Here is a 12334-nt window from a genome sequence, read left to right as displayed (position 1 = left end):
GACTGTCGTAAGTGACTTCTAGAAATCGCACATTTTATGATAAAATAGTGAAAGTTGGGCCTTTCTGTGCTAGTTATGAAGCACTCTCTGCACTCCATTGGTTCTTGTCACAGCTGAATATTGCCCTACATTGGGCGCCAGTGTCGGGACGTGGGTTCTTGGACTCGGCTGTGGCCCTCAAGAAAGACCGAGACCACAACATCCAGGATTTATTCTTCTTCTTGTGAGGCGAGGCCAGCTCTGCTGGAAATTTCAAGAGCGCACACGAGAGGCAGCCGGCGAAAGGTGCCCCGAAAGGTTAAAAGCTATGATTCGTGATCTCGTCAATTAAAATTTTTTGTTTTAGAAACTATGTACGTGAAGTTGCCATCTGTCAGGTAGTATGAAAATGCAACTTTCCTACAACAGTAAATTGCTGGTGTCTCTACACAAAACGCTGCTTTACTACTTGCATAATGAACAGTCGTTAACTTACGAAGTGTTCTATTTGAAAGCTGTGACTGAATGCTGGGTAGTGCAGCACAGGAATGTTTAGTGTGAAGAGACATGAGTGTGCAACTAGCTTTAAAGCACTATCTGCAAACAAATCTACACATTTTTGCCACGGCAATGCAACAGAGTTGCGACATGACAATGAAGAGTGGTCGCTACATTCTCCTGCAAAAACTGCAATATAGTACATACATACACAAGGTGCAATATATTCTCAATCGTTCACATTTGGGAATACAATCATTTAAAAGATATTTCATATGGCCAGCGATGGATGCATCTATGGATAACAGCATTCCCGGCACTGTGCCAGGAATGCTGTTGCCTGTAGACAGCAATGTATTCAATGCTAATAACAAGAAATATCACAAAAGTGACTGTATCCTTGAAAGAACAACTGAGAATACCTGCCCAAGGTGTTTGGCGAGGAGTGTACCATGCATGCATTGTGGAGTACACAGTACGCTAACAGTAGGTGAACTCAATCTTGCATAGTTCGATAGAAAACCGTTCACCTTAAACAAGGTCTTGGGATTGTGGCCTCACATGTCGCATCTATAAAAAAACACGAAAGTGTTGCCGCTATATTTGAAAGCTACCGGACTGAGCGACCGTCAGTGGCTATACAGCAGAAATCCTTACCACGTCGGCAATATCCACAGTGGACTTTCTCTTCTTCTCTTAATCTTTCCCTCTCCCTTCCCCTTCCTCCAGTGTAGGGCAGCCAACCAGGTTCAGTCCTGGTTAACCTCCCTGCCTTTCATTTATCATTTTCTCTCTCTCTCTTGCATATGCAACAACGAAACTTCATGGTAGGAAAATTGTAAACCTCGTACATAATTTAAAAACTACGCTGCCTTTTTTTTTGCAGCATACTGTGATGATGTCCTGAGGTACGACACCCAACAATCCGGATCAAAATGAACTTGACAGTGTTCACAAAAGATCTCAAGCATCTTGCTTGAGTATTAAAATTTATTTACATAATAACTTAGAGTCGGTCGAGAAAATGATGCTTTTTTCCTAAAGTAACATGAAAAATTCTTGTGATTAGAAATAGAACACCATCAAGAGGATGAAGGTTTTTTGACGTCACTCTCGACAACGTAGAGCTGGACCTGTAATGGAGAACAAAACGAAAATGGTGACACAGCATTCAGTGCAATTGCAATTAGTAGAGTATATGGTAACCATGTAATCAAACTGTGTAAATGCTTTCCGCTTTTTAAGCAATAATCATAGTTACAAAGCTCGCTAAAATGCCACTTCATAGCAACACTGTGCAAAGCCATTACGTATCCAGACATGAGAATTGCAGCCCATAAAGTTACACCATGCGTTGATTGCTAGAAGAAGTTAGTAGCATTAACTTCTGGTTCGATGCCTGTCATGCTTTGCTTTTTCCTCATTTCTATAACAGTTTCACACAAGTGATAAAAACATTAGACATAGGGTCAAGAAAGAAATACATCACGCTGTAGACTACATTTGGGCAATATTCTCGATTCGAGACTTGCACGCGTTTTGGCATCCATTGTAATGCCTCTTAGAAGCAGCAACAGTTCTCTCTGTTTGTGAATCAATGTGCACCAAAAGTTATAATTCTCGAATGTGATCTTTCAAGAATATGGCCTCTAGTGAACCTAGACATGGCACAAAGTTTCTACTAGATTTCAAGTGGCACATCAGCTCCTCGAATAAGACAAGTCCACTTGTCGAAACGTTGGCTCCCACTTTTACCTTGTTCTCGTTTTGCTCAACATTTGTTCCTTGTATTCCTAGTTCTTGACCAGTGGTGAAACCGATAAGATTTTAAAAGTGTGATGTGGTGTGTCGCAGCACTTCCGCTACTACCTGTCCTTGCAATACTCATTTTGCAGTACAAAGTTTTTTTTATGTTACAATGTAGAAAACGACAAGATTAATGTCTCTATACAGTAGAACCTCACCCATACGTTCTGTAAAGAACGCGAGAAAAAAAACTAACCGGGAAAATGTATGATCCGAAGTCACTAAAGATTTGGCAAACTCAGCAGTAGTCAATGTAATGAAAAGCTTTGCATGAATCATTGCAGCACGAGACACTGAGCTGGAGAGGCCTGAGCAGCGCGAGACATGTGTTGTCATTTGTTTGGTTTTCCATAAACTCAATGGACAAAAAAAAACACTTAAGACGAACCGCCTCAGACGTGCTCTTCGGTTAAGACGAACATTCTGAGTGACTGCCACCGTTGCCGATCCTGCAGGCTAGGGTGCCTTGATGCACTGCATCCAGGGCGTGCGCATCAAGGCACCCTACCGGAGCCTGCAGCACACATTGCCCGTGGACAAAGGTGAAAACAGGAAGAGAAAAAAAAAAAAAAAAAAAACCTTTGTGAACGTGGGTGAGGCACAAGCATATGGGAGCTATAGCGCATACGAAGCTATTGGCCCTTGGTGCACCTAGACTTCAAGACAGGGCTCGCACGGCCAAGCCATATGCTGCAGCCGCCGGAGTAGAATGCCCCCTCGTAAACATTTGCGTACTAACTAAATTCACAAGCATGGTGTCAGGGCGCACAGGCAAGACTGAACACATCACACTCGATGACCATGGACGCTCACTGTCAAAACGCTGCCGTGAGGAATCGCAGCAGCAGCAGCAGCGAGCGAAGTGACCTTCGTGCTGTCTATCGCTTCAATGCAAACTGAGCAGTGAGAACACAGTGCACACAAAACTACGAGCCATCAGCCCACCTAGACTGTGCCCCCAAAGCAGATCACATTCAAGATATAAAGCCTGCGCAACCACGCGCAGCCCAAGTACAATGCCCCCCTCCTTCCCTGGTGCCATGTGCGCGACAGAAGACGGTGCATTCCCCCTTCTCTTTTTCACACGTGAGATTGAGCTGCCAGCTCACCATCACACGCTTTCACTTGCACCCACAGCGTATGCATCGGCGCGCGAGGGTGATGTTATTATGAGACAAACCCGGTACGTCCGCATCGCAAACGAAGCCTGTAGCAACTGCCAGAAGAGTACAATCCAGCGCACCTCTGCCTACCTTCCTCCTCTGTGAAGCTTCGCCTCGTTTCTACTTCCCCACTTTGCTCAATGTCACCTAGAATTTCCTATAGGTTGCGTAGTGGCGTGCTCGGCATGCTCCTTCGTACTTCGCTAGCTCGGATGATAGCAACGATCACCTGTGAGGCAGCAAACGCCTGCTTTAACTGCCTAGTGAATTTTTTCCAGCAGCACGAAGGCACAGAAGGATTTTTGAAGTCATTAGAAGAGATATGACATCGTTTGTGACTGCTCACAGATTTTCGCAGAAGCGCCAAACATCCAAAGTTCAGCTAAATAAATTTTTATGTCATTTCCCCCCCCCCCCCCCCATTATAATTCTACTTCATTTACCATTTTGAAGTAAGATATTTGAATGCACCTGGTTATGTTGCCAATTATTCTTCTGATCAGATGAACTTCTGATAAGACGAACAAATTTTCATGGTCCCCCCAAGTTCGTCTTAAAGGGAGTCTACTGCACTTTTGATGCCAGCCTTGTTCAAGAAATTGGGGCTTAACCTCTGCAGCCACACTTTGGGATCTTCATGCTGTTTGTCAAGATGAAAATGTACTGTTGCTAACGCTGTGAGAGCATAATCTGCATCTCCACAGATCCATACTAAGCAATCTACACGAAAATCTTGATTTGCTTTCTTGAGACGGTGTGGCACTGTTTATCCAGAGGTCCAACTAGGCCCATAGATTTCATAAGCCTCTTGAAAAAGAATAAGCTGCATTGGGTCATTTCAGTCTAGAGCGATTAGGACTAGAATGGTCACTTTCATGAAGTTTGGCAAGCACAAAAGCCGAATTTCTGGGAGGATCAAGGCACACCCTGTCATGCTCAGTGCTTCTACTTAGCGCTGCTCACCTTTCCCACGGTTGTGTTGGCACACTTGAGAGGCACTATGCTTCCGCCAGGTATGTCTACGTCCTTGTCATCTGCCTCTATCCAGGGGAATGACTGCAGTTGCAAAATGAAGCACTATCAGTTACGCTAGACAAACAGCCACTCTGACATCAAGATTTCTCATTTTCTATGGCCACAACACTCGCCAATCTATGTTGCCAGCATTCATATCATACACCTGAAAATGTGGTAAATTAAAACCTTTTGACATTTCTCTGTACTTTGCGTGTGTAGACACACTTAGGTGACAGGTTTCTCATTGTTCAACAAGAAATGCATTTGTTAAATAGTTGTAAACGGCATATTTAAGCCTCTCATTACTGACAGGTCACTTGGAAAGGCTTTTGGAGCAATTTCTGTGCAGCGCCTGTAGCACTAAGAACAGAAAAAAAAAATTCACACTAATGCTGTTTACAAACCTTGTCACATACAAGGTGTATCTGAGACAGCGTATAGCTGCAGAGAAACTGTCTGTCTCCACTGCAGGCAAAACATGAGAAAATTTCCTGATGAGCTTCACGTAGTGCCCACATATAAAGAAATAAATATGGTGATCCCTATGGAAAATCACAGTTTGTGCTTTCGAACGACAAAGTTGAAGTCTTGCAAGTTGAAATACCACATCTGCATGACTATATACCATGAGCTTTCTCCTTTTAATGACTTCCCAATGAGTGATATGCTTTGCACTACATTTGCAAATGAACAACACTTGTAAATGAACTGTAGTGCAAGGCTGGAAATTCTGACCACACAGAGCTCTTTTAACCCTTTATTGACCGATGTTGCTAACAGACAACACACCAGGAAAAAAAAGAAGAAGAGACCCTGCTGAATTTTAGTATTGGGAACGAAGTTTCTGGCTAAATATATTCAGCCAACTCTGAATGATAGGCAGCAATCATCATTTGTTGGTTCATAGCAAGAACACAGGATGAGGTAGAAAAAGTTTGGCACGTCATTCGCATTCTCTTGAAAGCACAGTCAGAGAAGACAGACCGATGCAAGATCTCTGGCTGCACAGGTCTCGCACACGTGACGTAAAGTAAATTAAATACATACCTATGGTTCACATATGATGAAAGCTCCCTGTACAAATTACAAATAAAGCCATAAGTGGCTTGGGGTGAAGCCCACTTCCAGTTTTCTGCCTGGGGATTTGCCTCCCTATTGCTGCAAAAGCTTCCATTAAATATTTTTCCTTTTCATTGATTATTCTCAATGTGTTTTACACCCGCTTAGATAGAAAATAAACATTTCTTCTAGGTATTTATGTGTGCCGTCATTAAAGGGTCAACATGCACTTAAATCTCGGCGCGTGAGCTTTTTCTTTGTATATGGCCACTGTGGATGGGAATCAATCCTAAGATCTAGGGCTTGGCAGTAGACTGCCAGAGCTACCGAGACGCTACAGCAGGAATTTGCAAAGATGTCAAACGGGTAACTGTGAAGCATCAATTAACATATAGCAATAACCATTTCTCGTGGCAAACAATCTTGGCCTGGCATACACTACATTTCATGAGCCATAATAATGACCAATGATATACCCGAGAGTTTTAAAACAGAACAGGAGCAAAAACTTGCCTGGTCATCGGGATCATCACTCAAGGACAGCCTCATGGCTGTGCTCTCTGCAACATGTAGCTGGATGCTGAATGAACAGCCTGCAGCATTAGAAAAAAAAAAAAGAAGAGATGTGTATGTATCCTGTATAAAAACTACTTGTCTTGCCATCCAGTGGCCTAAGTTTGTACGATTCTTCTCCTCTGATACTGTTTTCTTATCATACGCAGTACAAGTGTTAACTTTGCAAGTTGGTACACATCTTCTAAAAAACTAAAAAGTGCCAAACCACGAAGGAATAGGACAGAATACAGAAAGAGTGCTGCCCATTTAAAGCGAAGTTTTCGTTGGCTATTCATCCCACTTTGTGTGGAAAGATGTCTGGCCGAGTAAACAGGGCCGATCAATGGAGAGAGTGTAACCGAGCGCCATGTCTGTCTTGCATGGTTCTTTGTCTAAGACCAGTCTGTTACCCGCTTAGCAAGTTAAAGTGGATTACCAACCCGCCCAAGTTCACAACCTTTTAATCTAAGCAAGCATGATCCCGGAGACTGCATAATCAAAGGCAGCAACATGGTGGGCCAATGTCGCAGGCAGTGCAACATCAATAGCCTGCTTGCCTCAGCACTAACCAATCAATACAGCTAACCAATGAATGTCCCCAGCAGCATATCACAACAGGTCTATTGGAACCTATTGCTTGAATTTGGCAATCATTTACTGATAAATTTTGCCAGACAAAAAACAGACAGCAGTAGAAGCCCTAATTGGACAAGTTGGTGCAATGCTTATGGAGTCTTCTTCCTTTGTCCGTTACAGTTTGGCACTAATTTTTTTGTCATCTGTCACATGAAGTAGCTAGAACTGGTGATAAAGGCAGCATGCCAGCCTATGGGGAAGAGCAAGAATGATCTTTTAAAAATTGCTATGAAATCTGGGCTCAGCATTTCGCTTATCACATTCTTTTTTGTTTTCTAGCTTGTACAGAGTTCAGAATATGCGTTGCCCACAGTGATGCCAGATTGTAAATAGATTCTTTATTTTTGTGTTTGTGAAAGCAACAGTAGTGCTACCTATTGCCTAAAGGCAAGAACACGCCCTACTCTCAGACATCTCTGTAGAAGATGTTTAGCCCACGTATTCATGGCTGACAACACTACTCCTTGCAGTTTTTTCGGGCCAGATGATATGTAGTCCTGGTTCATTCCAGAAGAAACAGACAGGTGTTACTACTGTACTACTAGGTAAAAAGCACTGCCAAATTTTGCTACTGCACAAGATCTCAGCATGAAGGAGGCAGTGGTCAAAGTGGACGATCCATTACTCCTGTCTCCTGCAGAACTTGCAGCGTTCAACATGTTGTGAAGGTAGTTGCAGGCACAATGAAAAAAAGCAGAAAGTCGCGTCTGTATCTGCATGACAAGCCAGCTTTGACTATTAGTGGTTCAAAAAAGTTGTGTAAGTCAAGAAGGTGGGCAGTGGCGATAAAGTGATGCGAAAACGCCAACCCATCATTCGTGATGGCAGATGTCATAGAGCATGCAATGAACTCTACTCACCAATGCTCGGTACATCTGCAATTTACTGACTTTCTAACCTTAAGCTTTAGGCACGCGCACTACAATGATGAGGTAAGGCCAGGTAAAGTTTAATTAAGGAACGTTCTGTTCAAGGAATCCTCAGTCTAACACCAGGATAACAATGCCCATTCCCAACATGTGCCCCAAAATACATTGGCATTGGAGACATTCTCAAAAGCACTCCTTATGCATTTAGGGAACTTCAGAGTGGAATCAATGCATTCCAGAGCAAATTCTGAGAACCATTATCTCCAAAGGATGCTCTCTTGTTCATTTATTTCCACCTTACTAAGGGCCCGAAGGCATTACATAAGGGCAAGCATTGGGTCATTCTTTAATAGATCAGTAAATTAAAAAAAAAAGAGGGAGATATAACAGAGCAACTACTCGGAAAGGGAAGAATGTAATTGCTTAGTAATTATGCAGTTCTATCCTGCAAAAGCTTCCTCAATTTGCAACAACTGTACAGTACTAGCACAGCCCTACCAACTTTAAGATATGGAAAATAATACAGCCGAAGACAAAAAATACTTATATATTTGGTGAAATACACTAAAAATTGTTTGATTACTCAGTACGCCAATTGTTTATTAAAGATATGTTGAATTTGTTCCATAGCATTGCTGTGAACAGGCAGGCACCTTGGTCTATATTTGCAGTGAGAACAAGCTGCATCATGGACAAACAAATATTTATGAAATTTATTCATGAATAGAGCCCAGATGTTTAGGCACTCAAAAATGCTGTGTTAGGTGCCTTTTTGTTGTTCTTGCGAGCGTTTCGAGAGGAATTTAGAGAGCAGGCTCCTTTCCCAAGCGTATCACCCCTGAAGGCAGCTGAACGCCAGGCCAGGGTACACTTGAGGCATAAAAGATACTGTCCTTTAGGCCCAATAAAAACATTCATTGTGCATTTGAGGATCAATAAATTATGATTTTCAAGTAAACACAGCCCGCTAAACCACTGTATTGTGAAATTCACTTTATTTGCTTGATAAAACGGAATGAGGCAAGTTGTGTAGGTTACAAGATTCATATGAAATACACCACGAGAAAAGTTTTGAAAGTAGCGAGAAACAAAAATTATCTTAAGATTCTCTGGTTGCATGTTGCGCCTTTTTTCACCGAGTGTTGGTTTGCATCCAGAAAAAGGACACTCAACACACTGAATTTAGCAGCAAATATTTGTACTTCAGAATATTCCACGATCCAATTTTCTCTGAAAATGCAGATTGTTCGCCGGTTAGAACCCTTGACAGTTCCTTCAGTACTGAATTCATTCATTCAAATAACTTTATTGAGTGCCCTGCGATTAGGTGGGGTGGGCCTGGACCCCGCCTAGGTTTCGGCCAAGGGTTGTTACTGAACACAAAATTTTTTTTCCGAGGCAGACTGATGTTTTGAGCTAACTCTGTCAGCAACAGGTCAATTTGGGATGGTGGCGAACCTTTCCTGAACGTCCAGAATAAGCCCCGCATAGAGTTGCACCCAAGCACGCTAAATCACCTTCAAGTGTATCACATAGCGTAGCTTGAGCCCTTTTCACAGCAATGCTCTCACTTCCTGCAAAGCTATCAATAACAGCCTTTACAACAGCAAAGTTTAGGTGGTAATAATCAGCTGCCTTCAGTCAATTTTCCCAGCAAGTGATAGCATTATAAACAACATAAGGCTAGGACAACACAGAAAATGACATTTTTACTCTCTGAAAATCCAACATAAGTACCAACATCGAAATAGGCATCTATAGGTACAATAAAAGTACCACTAAAATGTTTCTAGACCCATAATTTGTGCTTATACGTCAAACAGGCACAATATGGAGGTAAAAAAAAAAAAAATGGACAATTTGCCTAAAGTTATGGTCACTATTCATAAAATATTCAAGTAAAATTTCAGTTGCTATAAGGTGGTGTCATTGCTGCAGGTATGTTCGAATAATTTACCATTCTGAAAAATTAGGCTCCAAAAAATCGGTCAGCGATTGTATTTGTATTCTTTTGAAATCAATTTTGCCCTCAACCAGACACAAATTAAAATTATTGGTATGAACATGACAATCGTAAACAAGCTCTAAAAATCAAGTATTTTACAACAATATCGTAAATGTTGGCAGGTATGCTAGTGCAAGAGATGTCAGAGTGCCCAACATAGACTTTCAGCACCTACTGCTGCGCCTATAATGTGTTACAGAAGAAAAACAAACCTTTTCATTGTTGTCTCTGGGAAACTTACCTGTCTGGTAGTGTACATGTCTCCTTTTCCAACCTTGTCTAGCTAGCGCTTAATAAAACGTGCTTCTTAAAGAAATGCTTCCATGTTTCAGGTGTGGCACACCAGTCACACGGTGCCAAAAGCTTTTACTTGACTGCTCTCAACCATACGCACAAGTAAATGTGGATGACGCCAAGAAACAGAAAGATGTCCAACCTTGTGGATTGTCTTGCAGGACGGAGTCACACGAAGTCACCTTGAGGCAAATGGCTCGCGCTGCCGCTTCTACGTCAAGCAGGTAAGAGTCTTCCCTGCAGAGGACATAAATGTACATTTGTGGGACAACAGGACGTGACATAGTCGCACCCTTATCAGCAATGTAGTTCACTCATTAGTCGGTCCAATTTATAGGCTAAAGGAACAGCAAATGAGTGCTTTCAAAGAGGAATATACCAGACAAAACTATTCGAATGTCTCTCACAGAGCAAAGCCTAATTAGTAGTGGATATAAGCTTTTCTAACTTTATGCTGATGACATCCACTGTGATGTCATGAATTTCACTGCAATCACATATTATGACATTCATTTCTTTTCCAATACAATGCAAAATATTTTTTCCTTGAGAAACAATATGCCAAACATCGATGCTTCTATAATCTATGACACTATGTCAAAGATAAAACGGCCTTCAGTTGCACCACAAGTCAGCTGCACCACCTTGGGCTTAGCAGCACAACGCCACTACACCACTACGGCAGGTTTCACGAAACTGCATACTGAGAGCTCGAGCAATGGTACCTAGTGGCTGTATTCTCAGTCCATAACTTTCAAAGTTGGTTTCGCTTTTACATGATGTAACACCCAGTGTGATGCCTCACTGGAGTGACCAGCATCCTATCTGCTGTAACGAACGAATCAGTGCACATTGAAAGTGATAATCCTGAAAGTGATCAACTGAGAATGCAACCTGATAGCTTCAGGCACTCGCGGAGTATGGCACTAGCAGCACAAGTTAGCATGACATAAGACATGGCATGACGTAAGACATAAGACTCACTCTTCTTTCTGTCGCCTAGAGAGATTAGAACGAGTTGAAGAACCTTCAACTGGTACGGTGACCTCAAAAACAAACTGTTCCAGGGGCCTGTGGTTAGAGTCTGTAACGTGCACAACCATCTTGCGTAGCTCGTTTCGCTGGAGCAACTTGTGCACTGTCATCACACAGCTGTCAATGTAGTCCACAATCTGTGGATGTGACGCCAGCTGTAAAAGAAACATATCTGTAAAGTGTGTCTACAATGGCAGCTATTGCCAAAAGAAAATAAAAGACGTCCCTAGCAAATGACAACTCAGAATGGGGTTATACTATGTATGACACATGTGTCACTTAAAATGTACTACACATCACCCAAAGTTGACGACACAGTAAACACTTCTTTTCCACTATTCAAAAGAAGACTTCGTTCTCGTACATAAATGCGAGAACTTACGTGGACTGGGATATTATACTTCCATGACTTCTGGAACATTTCTTCGGGATAGAGCTTCCTCGAGTACAGGATATTGTGCACTGCAACTTCCAAAAGTTCTGCAACGATGTCCGCTGAAGCTGCGAATGAAAAGTTTTTGCGCCAGTTATGTCCAGCCATTATGCCACTTTACACTTCCTTCATTTCTAACTAAATCTTGTCCTGACGCCACACAAAAAGCGCGCAAGTTATAAGGAGGCAACGAGAACGCGCGCAGAAATGCCGTCTAGTGGCCCAGCGCGACGGCCAAAACTACCGCTCTCGAGCCAGCGTTATTTAATAGGGGCGCATTTCACACAAGGTTAAAGGCAGTCCGCGCCAAGGTTGTGCTCGAGATAACAGCGTAATTGCCACACGCTCATAACGCCGTGGAGTGTGGATGCACGAAGCCGCCGGTCATGAAAGACTAACAAGCATGATCCCATGGCACTGCCCATGAATGGACCAAGTAAGTGTTGCAACGACAGCAAGAGTTTATGGCGTTTCGCGCTCTACAAGCGCGCTGTGGAAGTATTTTCCTCGGGATAAAGTAGTGTGCTGCGATGCTAAACCGAGCGTACACGTAGCTGGATTACATGTCTAGAACGCCGCTGCTTCACGACACCAACCTTGCTGTTCAGTCATTCCGGTCGCTGTATCCCACCAGAGAGCGAACCCGGTTTCTAATAGACCTTCGCGCGCGTGAAATTGCAGGTGTTTCTAGGTGCCTATGCGCAGCTGGCCACGACGGCCCAGTAGCACGCTGAAGAAGCAACGCCACTGTTTCAGCAAACCACGCGTTGCGTCTCGCATGCGGCCGTTCGCTGGTATGGCGTGCTGTTACGACCGGCTCTGCTTTGCGGTCGCGACTGCTTGTTTTCCACCATAAACTCGTTCAGCAGCAGAAAGCGGAACCAATTTCTCAAAATTGACGGAAGCGGAGAAGCCAGAAAAATGTGTATTTCAGCGTGCGATGAGCCGCGCTTCCTGATTGGCCACTTGCTGTCTCATTCATCCA

General features: G+C 43.0%; 2 protein-coding genes across 3 annotated transcripts in view; one reads left to right on the top strand and one right to left on the bottom strand.

Moving 5' to 3' along the window:
• Positions 1 to 1427: 1427 nt before the first annotated feature.
• Positions 1428 to 12246, bottom strand: PolZ2 (DNA polymerase zeta subunit 2). Its single transcript, XM_050191895.3, has 7 exons — positions 11946 to 12246; positions 11299 to 11417; positions 10866 to 11071; positions 10024 to 10118; positions 6036 to 6115; positions 4410 to 4502; positions 1428 to 1610 (listed from the first exon to the last, which is right to left on the bottom strand). The coding sequence occupies exons 1-7, from the start codon at positions 11959 to 11961 to the stop codon at positions 1560 to 1562; spliced, it is 660 nt and encodes a 219-aa protein (XP_050047852.2). The 5' UTR covers positions 11962 to 12246; the 3' UTR covers positions 1428 to 1559.
• LOC126544497 (uncharacterized) overlaps positions 11424 to 12334 on the top strand; it is a 69265-nt gene continuing 68354 nt past the window's right edge. For both annotated transcript variants that reach the window (XM_050191850.3, XM_072287228.1), the window contains exon 1: positions 11424 to 11785. In XM_050191850.3, the coding sequence (XP_050047807.2) occupies positions 11761 to 11785 (25 nt within the window). In that variant the 5' untranslated portion in view covers positions 11424 to 11760. The remainder of the gene's footprint in view (positions 11786 to 12334) is intronic.

This window comes from Dermacentor andersoni, chromosome 3 (genome assembly GCF_023375885.2).
Source record: "Dermacentor andersoni chromosome 3, qqDerAnde1_hic_scaffold, whole genome shotgun sequence".
NCBI classification, from domain to species: domain Eukaryota; kingdom Metazoa; phylum Arthropoda; class Arachnida; order Ixodida; family Ixodidae; genus Dermacentor; species Dermacentor andersoni.
This window is presented reverse-complemented; position numbering and strand designations above follow the sequence as displayed.

What these genes read in the sequence shown, in the direction of transcription:
- PolZ2 (XM_050191895.3), bottom strand. An exon ending in AGTATAATATCCCAGTCCAC is followed by an intron (nt 11,072 to 11,298) that starts GTAAGTTCTCGC and finishes TTTCTTTTACAG; the next exon opens with CTGGCGTCACATCCACAGAT. An exon ending in CCTGCAAGACAATCCACAAG is followed by an intron (nt 6,116 to 10,023) that starts GTTGGACATCTT and finishes CTAATGCTGCAG; the next exon opens with GCTGTTCATTCAGCATCCAG.